The sequence below is a fragment of the Eptatretus burgeri genome, chromosome 2, assembly GCF_056783735.1.
Source record: "Eptatretus burgeri isolate ZD-2024b chromosome 2, Ebu_testis_v1, whole genome shotgun sequence".
In the NCBI taxonomy this organism is placed as follows: domain Eukaryota; kingdom Metazoa; phylum Chordata; class Myxini; order Myxiniformes; family Myxinidae; genus Eptatretus; species Eptatretus burgeri.
In genome coordinates, this window is record NC_140962.1 from 152,876,885 (window position 1) to 152,893,333 (window position 16,449).

At 43.9% G+C, this 16,449-nt stretch overlaps 1 protein-coding gene across 1 annotated transcript; it reads left to right on the top strand.

Moving 5' to 3' along the window:
• The first annotated feature begins 252 nt into the window (after nt 1-252).
• LOC147033588 (uncharacterized) lies at nt 253-15,949 on the top strand. The gene is given in 5 exon segments (XM_085856504.1): nt 253-701; nt 4,825-4,968; nt 5,070-5,192; nt 9,151-10,438; nt 10,440-15,949. Coding segments are annotated over 5 exon segments (2,136 nt in total). The 5' UTR covers nt 253-310; the 3' UTR covers nt 10,630-15,949.
• Nucleotides 15,950-16,449: the final 500 nt, after the last annotated feature.

Genomic DNA, 16,449 nt, shown 5'->3' on the forward strand with positions numbered 1-16,449 from the left:
AGAAGACTAGACGGCTTAAAGGTAGATGCGCTTCCTCTGCAGCGTCTAGTTGCCGAGCAACCATCATGGCGCTGCCGGAAAAGGAAATTAGAAACTTCACATTTCTCCAGAACACATGTAGATGAAGAGTTTGCATTAAAATGGCGTTTTCAAGGTCAATGATGTTTATCGATTACATTAGAACTTCCAAACTACATAGAGAAAAAAAAAAGAAGGAAAAAAAAAAAGCGGAATAAACAAAAAGTGATTAATTAATTTATTTATTTATTTATTTATTTTCGAATATCTCGGCACGTGTTAATGACAGATAATGGCGTCGATGACAGCTCAAGGCAGCCTCGGGTCCAACCCGACATGGCTGAAGATCCATGGTTTATCGGAGGAGTCTCTCCGAGCCGCGGTTATGGGTCTCGGGATCGAGACCCTCAGAGCTCTCTGTGCCCGGGCCAAGCCCGCTCCAGTAAGGGCTCAATTCCGGTCTTTGTCCGCACGAAAGATCACCTTCACCATGTACGCCGAGCTCTGTCGGTACATGGAGTCGTGCCGCGCGGGGCGACGATCGGAACGGACCGTCGTACTCGGACGTGGAAACGACGATAAGGAGACTGGAGGACTTGCTGTGGGACCTCCTGAAATCTTGAGGATAAAGGTTGAAGACAATTGCTGGGTTGGGACAGAAGAGGGAAGAAACCCAAAGGATGGTGAGCTGTGGGGATTGTGGGAGAGTTGATGACAAACTTCATTTAACATATATCCCTTTTGTGCAACTGAGTCCCTGCACATCGTTTTGAAGCGTTAGTCCAAGTTGCTGAAATATTTATCAAATTAGGGGCAATCTCTGGATGACGTACAAATCGAGTCCAAATTTTGGACCCTCCCAATCCCCCCACATCCCCAAACCCTCTTCGATCAATATGACTTTTCCACCCCCACTCCAACCGCTCACTAACCTCTTTATTTTGTAAGCAGCGTCGAGACTCGTGGAGGATCTAGAACACAGAATGGATCACAACGTAACAGAAGGAACTAGAAGGGCACTCAGTAAAGCACAACACTTCTATCACGCACTGCCTGATACATGAGAACTTATCGGGCCCAATACATTTTTTAAGATATAGCGCTCCGTATCATTTTTGGCCCTATCTCTCAATGGTGAAGAATCACTTAAAAAATTCTAGTAGTTGGATCCGGATCTTCACCAAAATCTAATCAGTTCGTCCTTGTCACACACCCAACCTGTCCACAAAATTTCGACTGAATCTGTCCCCAACTTTTTGAGATATCCTGTACACAAACAAACAGAGAGACAGACAGAGAGGGGTGAAAAAATAACCTCCTTCACCTTCGGTGGCGAAGGGAACGAGAACGGCACTCGGTGGAGCACATCCCTCCGCCAGGCTGAATAGTTTACGTTTTGTATCCACTGATAGGCCGGTGCCGGACCCGGATCAAAATCGAATCGGCTTGTTCTCGTCACCAACCCAACTGGTCCACCAAGTTTGGTCTGAATCCGTCCACAACTTCTTGAAATATCATGCTATATATCGTTTGTAGCCCCATCACACAATAATGAATAATCACTTAAGAAATGTAGCATCCGGATACAGATCTGGATCTTCACCAAAATTGAATCAATTCGTCCTTGTCACAAACCCAACCTGTCCATCAAGTTTCGGCCGAATCCGTCCACAACCCTTGGAGATATCCTGCACACAAACAGACAGACAGACAAACAGGGGTGAAAACAAAACCTCTGTCCGCTTTTGGTGGAGCAGTTAAGAATTGCATCATCAACCATTCCACTCAAAGGAAAACATTGCAAGAGAATGCAGAAATTCTCATTTTTGGAACAACATTTACCAACAACTTTCGCTCCCCCTTTACAATCATTTTTTTTAAAACCTCCACCACCGAAGGTGGGGGAGGTTAAGTTTTCACCCCTTTCTGTCTGTCTGTTTTTTGTCCGTGTGCAGGATATCTCAAGAAGTTGTGTACGGATGAGGATGAAATTTTGTGGAGAGGTTGGGTGTGTGGCAAGGATGAAATGATTAGATTTTAATGAAGATCTGAATCCAAATCTGGATAAAATAATTATTTAATTCATAAAGTGATTCTTCACCATTGAGAGATAGGGCCAAAAACGATATATTGCGTGATATTTCAAAAAATGTAACGGGCCCGATATGTTCTCGTGGATCAGGCATTGTGCGCCAGAAGGATGCGTTATACCGCGTGCCCTTCCAATTTACTCATGATCGAGGCTCATGGAAGAGCAAGGTAACAAATGATTTTTAAAAAGGCAAGAAACTGGCAGGTAACCGATGTACAACGCATACAGCCTGGAGGAGCAAGCTGAGCAAGGTTTGAGGATTGAAAGAGCAGAGGGAGTTGGAATGGAGGAAAAGCCACCGACCTGTCTGCGTTGAGAGCTCTTTCGGTCTCCAGATGGAAATAGGTGGATTTGTTTGACGATCCTTCCAGAGTGAGACTGAGATTTTCCAGTTTTTCAGAACATGTTCTATTTGTCAGGCCTGCGGCATCTAATCATTTCCAATCAATAACGGTACTGCACGACGCAATACGGAGTCATCTGTAAAAAGGAAGAGAGGGTTATCCAGAACATCGGTGAGGTCATTTATGTCGATGAGTGGTTCAAAAGGAAGGGGGTCATTAAGAATATAAAACAGCAGGGGAGGGTATGGGAAAAGGTATGAGGTGACTATGGCCAGCACACATGAACACACATTAGCGGGCCTGTGAATAGCGAATCCATGAATAGCGGGGTCTGTGAATAGCGAATCCGTGAATAGCGGGGTCTGTGAATAGCGAATCCGTGAATAGCGGGGTCTGTGAATAGCGAAACCGTGAATAGCGAATCCGTGAATAGCGGGGTCTGTGAATAGCGAAACCGTGAATAGCGGGGTCTGTGAATAGCGAATCCGTGAATAGCGGGGTCTGTGAATAGCGAATCCGTGAATAGCGGGGTCTGTGAATAGCGAATCCGTGAATAGCGGGGTCTGACAGCCAAGTAATACTTCTCGAAGCAATATAAAAATATATAAAAGTACACGAATGAGCACACAAACAACAACAACCACAACCAGCTCGACAGCAGCAGCAACAACTACTAGATGTTATAAAAGACCCTTTTTTCGTGCGTTTCACTTCATTTTACATCTTCATTGAGATTCACATATAGACATGCAATATGTTTGTGAAATACATCATGCTGCCTTTTGATTGAATCCATCAGCGAAGCGACGACGGGGAGGCATGCCTCGTATCATAAGAAATACGAATCACAGCAGGTTTCTGGGTGCCCCTGTTTCATCCGGGAGCCTGAAGGAGTTTGATCAGATTGTTGAGCAAAAAAAGTTTCAAGATGCTTATTTGTGATAGAGTGTTTGAGTGACGTAAACAAACAAAAAGGGTGATTCTTTAGTTGCTGAATGTGGATTCATGGGCACTGGCGCCAAAATCACTTTTAATTAGACTTTCAAGCACAAGCATGATACTTACATCAAACTGAAGCCAATGCCACGTACATTCAGAATCCACGGTGGAAGAATGCATTTATGTCGAACTAAGTAACTCAAGAACAATGGTAATTATTCACTAATTAAGGACTTAATTAGACATTCCAGCACAAGCATGCAGTTGGATTGGAAATATGCCCAATGACAATAGGAAGGCATCCCTTGTGCATTGTAGAATGGAAAATACTTGATCAGAACAAATTAAGAACAAATAAGTTATGAAAATTAGATGTAAATCAAGTGATTTTATTGGACTTTGGCGCACAAGCAAAATAACCAGCTCAACTTGAAACTAATGCTCTGAGGATCGAGCATCCACGACACAAGAATGCGTTCATGTCAAACTACGCTTGTACTTGATGCTGCGTTTGAGCCTGGGGGAGTAACTGCTGAAATCTATCGGTCCGAGGTCTTCCGACATCTTTGTTCTTTGTTGCTTTCATATTTATTTCTAAAAATTTTTTGCAATTCTCTTTATTCAATCTAATTCTTGCTGTTTCTTCTCTTTTCCTCTCTATGGATAAGTGAATTCTTGTAGAAATGTTTCTGAAAGGCTCACTTGGCTGCGCCTGGATGGGTTTGAGGGTAGTGGAGTGGCGGTTGAAACCCCAATCGTGTCCAGGTTCCTCCTGAGGACTCCATCTTTGCTCTTTACTTCTTCGGGTTCCGTCTTGGTCTTCCGTTTGATAAGGTACTGAAGAATGAAGATAATTAGGAATTAATTCAATCCGAAATTACTTTTGAGCACAAGCATGAAGTTGGGCTGGAAATATGCCTCGTGACAAATAGAAATGCATATCCTGTGCTCAAGAATGAATATTATTTGATCGATCGTTATCAAGAATAATTAGAAGTCACATGCAAATGATGTGGATCTCAACGTACATTTTTCACGTTTTATTTTTATTATTTTTTTAATAGACCATAAGATATAGCTGATCCGGGCAAAAGGGCTGATGTTTTTTTAAATAACTGATCCGGGCAAAAGCGTGAAAACTTATCCAGAACTGTAGCTACTGTGCCCAGAACAGCAGTCGAATGTAAGGCGTTGAGACAGCGATGAAGCTGGACGCATAAAATATTTCCTGGAATGGCATGTTGGCGCTGTTGTATGCTGTATAAATAAACAAACATGGTGGCACCAGTGTCTTTGAAGACCGATAACACCTTCTGGCGCAGATAAAGGAAACTGCGGGACTACACGATGAATGCTTAAGCCTCGGTACAACTCGGTAGACCAGCATACACAGGCGATTATTGCATTTGATATGTATTCCAAACATTGCAGGTTCTTCCCTTTGTGACATTGAGGCGCAATCACCGTCACGTCCTCCGATGGGACTTGATCCTACAATGTGTGAATCCCTGCCGACCATGGGGCCAGAAGATGTATACACATCATCGTCATCACCTTCAGAAAATGCATCAGCAGGTGAGTTTACTCGGCAGTCAACACCGAGAGAGATATTCAGCAAAATCCATTAAGCAACAGGTAACTATCGCCACATCTTCATGTATCCTCCATTGTTGCAGGCCTTTCCAATTGTGACTTTGAACTGTCACCATTACCGAAGCCCACAATGAATGCATCCGTGCCAGACAAGGAACCAAATGATGTATGCACATTACCTTCTCCACCTGAAAATGAGTCAACAGGTGAGTTCAGCAGAGTTATCTTTTATGATTGTTCATTCATGTGACGGTGACGACTAAATTATATAAAATTTATCGACGATAAATAAAGCATCGAGTCATGAACATGTTCTTTCGGATCGTTGGAGTGATTTCATTACGCCAGGTAGTGATTCCGACAGTTTTTTTTTCAGATACCCCGTACGCAGAGTCAACGCGTCAACTGCGATAATGCCCGTGAAAGACAACGTATGGACAATGACGCAATAAGCCGCGTCCAACGAAAAGTTGCTAAAGTCATTTGTGAAATCCCAGTATCATCAAATCATTCGCTCTTTGCCTCCAACGTATGGAAATACGCATGGGTATCATGTCGCGTGTTGCAAAGATTTTACTGCTGCAGCGAAGGGCAAACAAGAGCCATCTCAAGAGCGAAGTAAGGACTTGCGATCATCACCAGTTCAAAACCATGAATACATCTGGAATCTTCGCTCAAATCTTCTCTTCTTTATCGCATGGACGTCACAGCCAGGAGTCCCTGGGATTATTTGAGTGCTCGAAGCCAAGCACTCAATTAGGAAAGCTGCAATGACGCTCGAGGATAATAAGATTTTGTCCAAAATATCAGGTATACACAGCGAGTTGCTAACGAGGTGAAGCATCATCATTTGTGTCAAAGTATCTGAAATCGGCCGACAGCGACAAAAAACGCGATTCCGGATGAGTCGGGCGCGAGCTCAGAAGCACTCAAAGCTGTCATACTGTATGTTGAAGACAGTGTCATAGAAGAACGCCGACCAGAGTAGCATATGTTGATTTATTTCAGGTCGAGCAAATCTGCAAGGAAGAATGGGAGAGAAATCCCCAAATCCAGACGTGCAAAGCTGACAGACATACCCAAGAAGACTCGAAGCTATACTCGCTGACAAAGGAGCATTTTCAAAGTATCGACTCGGAGGGTTGAATACTTCTTGACACAAGGCATTTCAGCTTTTCATTTTTTTATTTATTTGTGCACATTTTTTAATTAATGCGACTCATTTCACATGGCACCAGCACCCACAGATTTACATGGCACGACGCAAGAAGCTGTTTTTTTTTTTGTTTTTTTTACATCACCCAAGCACTCTCTTACGAACAAGCACCTTGAAACTTTTGTCCTCAATCGTCGAATCAAACTCCCTCGGGCTCCCGGATTCATCATTTTCTCCTCACCAAACCACGTCGCAACAAGGAAGTGATACTCGATTAGTCCTCAAGAGCAGAAAGACCTGCAATGTTGTACAATACAGTAAGTCGTCGACTTACGACCCATGCGACTTACGACTGATCGACTTTACGACCATGACCACGACCGCGATATGTACTGTATGTCTGGCCACGACTGCTCCGCGTCTGGCAGTGCGAGTGTTGCCCAGCTGGGCGTACGACAGTTTCAGCCCCAGCGCCCGCCAGTGCTAGCGTGTTAGCGTGGTCTCGGTATAGCGCAGTTTATCTGTATCCGTTTGTCTTGAAATTTTTTACATCAAACCCCCCCAAGATGTCTACCAAGAGGAAATTATCTTTGTCTACTCCTCAACCTGCCAAGAAGGAAAGAAAGGCCATTGATCTCGCCACAAAAATGCAGGTGATCAAACAGTATGAAGGAGGAAAGAAAGTGAATGTGATCGCACGTGATCTGAAGTTATCACACTCTACTGTGTCGACGATTTTGAAGATAAAGAAAGGATTCGTGAAGCCGTGAAAGGTTCTGCACCCATGCGATCGACAGTTATAACAATGCAACGGACCAGGCCCATCCACGAAATTGAGAAATTGCTGCATGTTTGGATGGAAGATCAGATCCAAAAATTACCCCCGGTTGGGGGTGACAGTCATCTCTGAAGCTCTGTAGATGTGGATCTCCGATCGGCTTAGAATGGCTTCGATGTCGTCTTGTCTTTTGGTTCAACGTACGTCACGTCGTTGTGAAAAAGACAGAAAACCTCAGAAATCAAACTACATTTCTGAGTTATCCGGAGATAGATTTTGAAAATGGTTGATTTGGAACATTTATTATCAATGTATCTTCAAAAGGATAGAAACCAGACCTCAGAAATCAAACTGCATTTGAGTCACAAATGGCGGATGATATTTTGACAATGGATGATTTCACAAGTTTACAGCATCGGTGATCTTGATAGTGACCTTCAATCAGGTCAAAAGTCATACTGTCGTGCATCACTCATCGATCCCTTCCTACATACCAAGTTTCATCAAGATCGGGCGAATTTTTTTTTTGACCAAATCACAGACGATTTTTCCAACTTTGAAGACACGTGACTCGATAACCAGGACGAATTTCAAAAAACCGGCTCCACCAAATTTCGATATTGTTCCATATTATCAGAATCCGAAGGAATTTCGAAGATCGGATCATAAACGGCGGAGGAGATAGATTTTGAAAATGGACGATCTCGCAACTTTGGAGTGACCTTGACCTTCAATCGGGTCAAAGGTCAAACTGTTGTGCATCCCTCATCGACATCGACCCATATACCAAATATCAAGAAAATCGGAAGAAAAAAATGGGGACGTACGGACGTATATTGAGACTGGTTTTATGAGGTCATCTCGTTAGAAATGGACACCTTTAAGCCTTTTTACTGTGCAGACAAAGGCGAGAAGTCTATTTCAGACTTTGAAAGAGCGTGCCGGAGAAGACTGCAGTCAATAATTTGTAGCAAGTACTGGCTGGTTCAAAAGATTCAAGAAAATATTCCAAATTCATAATGTTCGAATGACTGGAGATCGTGAAATTTACGAGGAGAAAAAGAAACAAACAATTCAGACAAAGCTCACCATGTTTACGAAAAAAACAACTCCTCTGGCTACCCTGAGCGCTGCCCCAGCTGATAACATCGACGATCCACAGAAAAGCACGAGTGACCAATTACATGTTTTGTATGTTTTGTAACTACTGTAAAAAAATTTCTATTTTTTGTAATTTTTGTATATTTTTGCAAATATAAAACCAATTGCACTGTAGTATGCAGTGTTGGACTTAAACCTGACGGACGTAAAAACGTTATACAGTAACAATAAAAATGGTTTTTATAACCATGGTTTTAACAATAATGAACAAAGAAAATGTTAATAAAACATGACTTACAGATTATTATTATATCATTATGCAGTATAATATATATATATATATATATATATATATATATATATATATATATATATATATATATATATATATATATATATATATATATATATATATATATATATATATATATATATATATACGGTAATTTTTGAATTGGCCGAACACTATAAATAAAGGTAAAAATAAAGGTTGGCCGACTTGCGACCAAATCGACTTACGACTGGTCGATCGTAAGTCGACGTCTTAATGTATATACCGTAGTATTGATGATCCTCCTCATGCTTTCAGGAACACAAGGCAACTGAGGCAGTTACATTGGCGAGGGGGTACAATCCTGGATGGGTCGACACTCCATCACAGGGAACTTGATTGGCTCACTTTTGCGAGAAAGCTCGGTACTCGGTTTGCGACCGCAGAACGATGATAGGCTGGTGTTATTTTGGCATGTCTGCAGCTTGAACTCAGGACCTTAAGATCCCAAGCCAACGTTAACCATTACGCCGAACCACCAAGTTTCCCAACACATAGAGAAGACCCAAAAATTTGGTGCAATTTCACAACGGAAATGTGAAGGTCTGGAGGGTGAGTCGCACAAATCGGTGCACGAATCTACCATATGTAGCTCATGCGTTTGTTTCGATATTCGTTGTGACCATGGTGTTACTCCGCCAGTTTTGTAAAAAAAACAAATCGGGGACTGGCTGCGACAGGACAGAAAATAATGGACTTTTGTAGACGCGATGACTGAGAGAAAGGCGGTTTGCAATAAGAAATTTAAGCTTTTATCCAACGCACGATATGCTAAAAAGACTTTTCTTATCCTCACAGGGAGACACGAGGAGTTCGTCAGGAAGTTCCCGTGCACCTCGTACTCTCACAGCTTCACCACCCAGGCTGCTTCAAAGATGCACACGAAGATGCGCCGATCAGCTTCCAGCAACGTGAAGTACCAATGCAGAACTTGTTCTTATAGTACACGTCACAAAAGCATGTTTGTGATACACGCTCGGACTCACACACGAGAGAAGCCGTACACCTGCAGTGTGTGCGGTAAGGGATTCAGTCAGTTAGCAAACTGTCAGACACACACGAGAATCCACACGGGGGAGTGCCCGTACACGTGCAACGTGTGTAGTAAGGTGTTCAGCCACTCGTCATCACGTGACGTGCACATGAGAATTCACACGGGGGAGCGCCCGTACACCTGCAGTGTGTGCGGTAAGAGATTCAGTCAGTTAGCAAACTGTCAGAAACATACGAGAATCCACACGGGGGAGTGCCCGTACACATGCAACGTTTGTGGTAAGATGTTCGGCCACCCGTCATCACGTGAAGTGCACATGAGAATTCACACGGGGGAGCGCCCGTACACCTGCAGTGTTTGCGGTAAGGGATTCAGTCAGTTAGCACACTGTCAGAAACACATGAGAGTCCACACAGGGGAGTGCCCGTACCCGTGCAACGTGTGTGGTAAGGTGTTCAGTCACTCGTCATCACGTGACGTACACATGAGAATTCACACGGGGGAGCGCCCGTACACCTGCAGTGTGTGCGGGAAGGGATTCAGTCAGTTAGCAAACTGTCAGAAACATACGAGAATCCACACGGGGGAGCGCCCGTACAAGTGCACCATTTGTCCGAAGGGATTCGCTCAGTCATCACAGCTTCAGATTCACACGAGAATTCATACGGGAGAGCGCCCATACTCTTGCGAAGTATGCGCGAAGATGTTCTCGGATCGATCGGCATTGAAGAAGCACACGTGTATCCACACGGGGGAGCGCCCATACGTGTGTGAGGTTTGCGCGAAGACGTTCCTGAATCGGTCGTCTTTGAACAGACACACAAGTATCCACACAGGGGACCGCCCGTTCATTTGTGAAGTTTGCGGAAAGGCTTTCTCGTGTTCATCTGAATTTAGAAGGCACGCACTCATTCACACTGCGGAAGTGCCTTTTACCTGCGACGTGTGTGGTAAGGGTTTCAACCAGCAATCAGATCGTCAGAGACACTTGAGGATTCACACAGGGGAGCGCCCATACACCTGTACTGTATGTGGTGAGGCTTTCACTCAATCGTCAAAGCGTCAAATTCACATGCGAACTCACGTTGGAGCTCCCACACCGTTGTAAAGTTTGCACGGAGTCATTCTCGGATCAATCGGATTTTAGAAGGCACACGCTGCTCTACAGGGAGGAGAAGCCATATCCTTGCCATGTGTGTGGTAAGAGATTCAGTCGGTCGGCACACTTTCAGAAACAGTCGTATTCACATGAGGTTGAGGACACCAAACGGAAGTGCCCGTGATGACAAAATAAATTGACGACACCAAACTAGCATCTTTCAAGAAACCTCAACACTGAGTCCATTGAACAGGTGCAGGTTCTGCGAGCTTGAAATGGGAAACTCCATTTTCTCTCACGATGCGAAAGGCAATGTCAAAACAACAACCACACACGAGCAAAGAATGAACAATGTACGAGTAATCTTTTGGTGCACGCTCCAATATCCCATTGCCAGAAAGGTCATGGAAGCATGAACCAAGGGCAGTTGTTGAACATGAAGGCTTTGGGTGACCCATATTGCTGAGACCGTGTGATTCACCCAAATGGTCATGGATGATGGTGAGAATTCTTCCTTGAGAAGTACCAAGCTCTGCAGTTGCTTTCGTGACCATAACGTGAGAAAATTAATGCCTCGGCCTGGGAAATAGCTTGCGGGTCGGTCACATCTGCCCGTCCTAACAATCCTGTCATCTTCAAGGGACTCACGTCCACACTTAGAGTCATTTGCCCATTTGGTGACAGTAATATATGAGGAAGCACATTGACAATACACCACCATCGACAACTTGCACCCAGTAGCTCCAACCGCCCACTTCTCAAAACTTGCAGAACACGTCATGGCACAGCGAACGATAGAAGAAATGAAGCAGAACCTTGACCCCAAACAGTTTGGAAACATTAGAGGTGCATCAACTTCACATAATCCGATTGATATTCTGCACACATATCATGAGGATGCACAAACACCAGGATCAATTTTGTCGATGATGTTTACAGATTTTTCGAAAGCTTTCGATCACATGGATCACACGATCACCATTTCAAAACTCCGACAAATGGGAGTCGATTCATCTCTTGTTTCTTGGATAAGTTGTGTTCTGTTCTTGCGTATGACAGCTTTGCTGCTGGGTCGCTATCATTTTTTGTAAGCACGGCTGTGCCGCCGAGGCCATGCCCCTCTACTGGTACTCATTACACCAACCTTAGAAGGATGGCAGGCTGAATAAACCCCACCTGGTGTTAATTCAGCAGCCAATGGGACTTGAACTCAGGACCTTAAGATCTTAAGTCAGCCACCCCAGCCACTAAGCCAACACCAGGCTGACTCCCACAGCCACTTGGATGCTTTACATGATTGTGATCTGGAGTCACTTGAGAAGAGAAGTGAACAACGTTGTTGTTCTTTCGCGAGATTGCTTCCAAATTCCAAACTTTACCACTTGTTACCTGCAGACAGATCTCATGGCGGCTCTCAGCTACGTAACTCCAAACAAGTGACGGAGTTGAAATGTGAAACCACTATATTCAAGAACAGCCCAATGGCATTTCTTATCCGCACAATGAATAAATTGCAGCATTTGTTAAACTTTGATGAGATGTGAATTGTTAAATTATTGCAAAATTGGTTTTCTTGATGGTATTTGTATTGCTATTTTGTTGTATTTGATTTGTTTCAATTATCAATTGTAAAATTTACCTCAATTCGGCCTTGAGCCACAATGGAAGTTGAATAAAAATAAACTTTTATTATTATTATTATTATTGTACGCTGCCACCAAGCATTGTATTTATTTGGAGCTGACGCCTTTGCATAAAAATTTGGTGATCCCTCGGCACTCAGTTTTCGTAAGAGTGTGATGTCGTAAAATTCTGGATTATACTCGGTAACAATAAACTGGAGGATTAACGAAACCAAAACGAGCATCGCCATCACTCTGCCATATTCCTGACAGAGTTATGGTGCTATCAACGCAGTTGATTGGCAATGGTTGTGCTGGGTGTTTTGTCATTGCTTCACAGCACAGTCAGGGCAGGAATAAGGACTTGTTTAGGGATGACATAGTGGGGTCTTTAAAATCAAGCCGATGACCTGGCAGACGGGTCCTCCAGCTCGATGTTCTTCTGATTGACGGCACAAATATTGAAATACCAGGTTGACCATTTACAGCTTGTTTGACATTCAAATCCAGGCTCGATAACTCAAAGGTAAGTGAGCAACCCTCTCGGCTATCCTACCAACCCTGTAGAAAGCATACACACAGGTTCATAATAACCAAAGTTCCATGTCTGTTCGCCGGGTGCAAACACAAAGCAAATTAGGCAGTCGCCTGAAGTGGTAAAATTTAGGGGTGACAAAAAGTGAATGAAAAAAAACTATTCATGAAATGAAATTACACAAGTAAACAGCAGACTGTCTTGTGTGCTTTTTTCCTTTAATACGAACTGTTAACGGCCAGCTTCGCAAGCCAGGAAACCCACCCCCAAGGACACCAGAATGCCGTGCGGTCGTGCGTTGAAGTCAGGACTGCTGCTGGTAATGTGAAGACTGTTGGTAACGGAGGGCGCCACTGCAACATATTTCGTTCTTTCTGGTAAACGATTCTATCTCTGCTTGGTCTCGTCATTTTAGCCCCGGTCTTGACGATCTCTGGTACGAACCGCGTTAAGCCAAAGCAGATGATGTCATGTTCACGAGGGGGTGGTATAATTGTATTGATGGATTGGTGAACTCGCTGAAGAGTTGAAGATACCGGCACACTTAGAACCAAATCCAGTCCATATCAGGAGAACCAGGAAGCAGTTCACAAATGACACAGACGATAAGCCTATTGAGAACCCCAAGTAAAAATTAAAAGTGAACTTTTGACTTTTTCAATCCTTAACACAGCAATGCAGTCGCTTGAAGAAAGATTCTTCATAGACGCATCAAATTATTTTTGTGTTTGGCTTCCTCTATGATGTTCACGGTTTACAGAATAGAACATCAAAGCAAATGACGGAACATTGCTTGAAGCCAGAGCAGGATTTACGACATGGGTTTCTCCAAAGATATTGATGCTTCTGATTTGTTTTGTGAATTGCGAGCCGTTACAAAACGAGTTCCAATGTTGTCACGACCACAAGATGTTTTGAACTTTGTTTGCAAAAATAAGTTCACAGATATCGCCCCCAACACATTTATTTCTTTCCGCATCCTCTTCACCCTCCCTGTTTCTGTGGCCAGTGCTGTTACAATCGGTATCCTTTTCTCTTTTTTCATGCAAAATAAATTTGTAATTATAAATGCAGCAGTTTTCTTCATAACTTTTTGAATGCTCGACAGACGTACTGCAAAAACGTCGACATCCTGCCCCCTGAAAAGTCATGGAAGCCACAGACCAGAATTAACGTCCCATAATGATGAAACACTCCCGATTATGACTATGAGCGCAAGGCTGAACAGTTTATGTTTTGGATGCCACTGATAAGCCGGATCTGCATCCAGACCTGAACCAAAATCGAATGGTTTTGTTCTTGTCACCGAGCCAACTCATCCACCAACTTTTGTCATAATTCATCCACAACTTTTAAAAATATCATGCTATATACAATTTTTCGCCCGATCTCTCAATGGTGAAGAATCACTTTAAAAACGAGAGTTCATTGAACACATTTTACCCCACAGTCTTGAGAAACAAGGATATGGATGGGGTGTATGAGCAGCAAATTTGATTGTTGGTGATGACGTAAAATATACGTCAAGTATATTGCTGCTGTTCTGCAAAACCACATGCCTCGAAGGCAAAGGCAAACCACATAGTGATCCCCATGCGATTATTTTGTTCGTCTTCATGCAGTCAGGCCTTCTCCAAATGTCTAATGGGTTAACGGGACGAAGTGCGTTGCGTGGGTCCAATAACTACATCTCTGCCTCCATTTCAACCCTTTCCATTTATCCATGATAAAAATCAAGCAAGCAAGCACACATACACGATAACAGACACCGGTGCAGCACTGTGAGGGACTCACCAGCAACACTGTACAGGACGCGCATGGCACGCCCTTTCATTCGAATCTGCGCGCCGATTTACAACGGCATCTCACCTTGCTCAACCATCGCTCACCACCTCGACCACCGACGTCTTCCGCAGAAAGGAAAAATCATCCCGTGCCTCCACGCACCCCCGCATCAATAAAATTCGCCACTGTAGAAGAAATTTCTAAGTCATCTGAACAATTGAACATTTATTTAACAAACAACATCAAAAAAAATACAAGCACATACATATGCATATGGAAGACCTGGAGTCAAACTTTCTCCAAATCACTGAAATGCATGGAGAATTTTAGTTCCTCATATAGTGTTTCGTGAGACATAGCATTTATTATTATTATTTTTTTTTTTAGACGCTGGCGCCAACTTTGTCAGGTCTTTACATCCTCCAGATGAAGCTTATCGTCTACCTTCATACAGCCCCAGCTTGACTTGGTTGAATGGTTGTTACATATATTTCAAAACCAGATGTGTTAATCTGCTCCTGGCACAGAAAAACGCACAGAATGCGAGAATGTCTCAAACTTCAGCTCTTTTTGGCATTTTGATAAATTTCTATAGTATGTATAGGTTAAAAGTCAGTCTGCTTCACCCAGACTGGGAAAATATATTATCTTGAAGTGATTAGAGCTTAGTGAATACATTTAGACATTTTCTGAGATTCACATTCCAACTTGTTGGTGCCTTTTATAAAATAAATCCCTTAGATAGCTTTAAAGTGATAGGCAATTCTTTTTACTGAATCTGGCTTGCTGGAAAAGTCGGCCAGCTCATTACATTTTTTTAATTGTCAGGTCGATCTTTCCAAACAAAGGGGAGATATGATTCTGTTAAATAAAAGCAGATACATGTTCAAACACGTAAAATCATACGCTGTTTAAGTACATTTTCAATTACAATTTATTTATTTTAATATCATACTCTAAAAAAACAATATCTATTATTGGTTATATCACCCTCAAACCCATTATGCTAATTTCAGAGAAATTGCATCCACACCACCAAACAGGGGCGTTCTGCGTGGCCTGGGACACTCGGACCGCGTGGCGCAGGGATGGGCGAAGCACGTTAACAGCACCAAATGTATCTCGCTGGGGATGCCTGAGTGGGCATGCGGGACCGACACGACCCTCGTCCTGTCGCCAGAGCACACCCCGGGAGTTCAGTGCAAGACCTACTTATCCACCTGCCTGCCTCGCCCACTTCACCACCTGCCTGCCTCGCCCACTTCGCCTCCTGCCTGCCTCGCCAACTTCTCCACCATCTCTTCACTGCACCTGATGTGCGAATGAGACCACTTCCGGCCTCAGGAGCCTGGCAGGGCGGGGCCGGGACCCAATAGGGGAGCACGATTCGGGTGACGGCGCGTCGCTTCGGTTGGTCACTCCACCCTTCGCCCGGGGCTTATAAATGTGGGATGGCGAAGCCGTCCACCCTCTCTCTTTCTGCTCTTCTCCTCCTTCCTGCCTGCCTCGCCCACTTCTCCACCTGTTTGCCTCAACCTCTCCTTTTCCTCTCTGCTCCACCCTCTCTTCACTGCACCTCGTCTGCTGTCGCTGCATCTTCACTCGGGGTTGGTGTGCGACTGACGTTCTTCTGGACCAATGCGGAGCACACGTACCACGAGCCCTGGCAAAGTGATTATGCAGGAGATAACGCGCTGACTCTTAAGGGTGGGATCGCTCAAGCAGAGCGTCCCCCAAAACGTACTGGGTTGCGCAGTCAGCCGACCGCGCCAGGCATTGTGAGGCCGTTTGTCCTTATCTGCTCTTCTTCTTTCTGGCTATCTAATCTTCCGTGTGTGTGTGTGTGTGTGTGTGTGTGTGTGTGTGTGTGTGTGTGTGTGTGTGTGTGTGTGTGTGTGTGTGTGTGTGTGTGAGTGTGAGTGTGAGTGTGTGTCGAGGATAAATGGGGTTTCTCAGGCATCCATTCAAATGAATGGGGAAAAAGGGAAAAACTCTTTGAATCAATGCCTCAAAAGCCCAAAACAGGAGACCGATTCGTACCCCTCCCATACAAATAAATGTA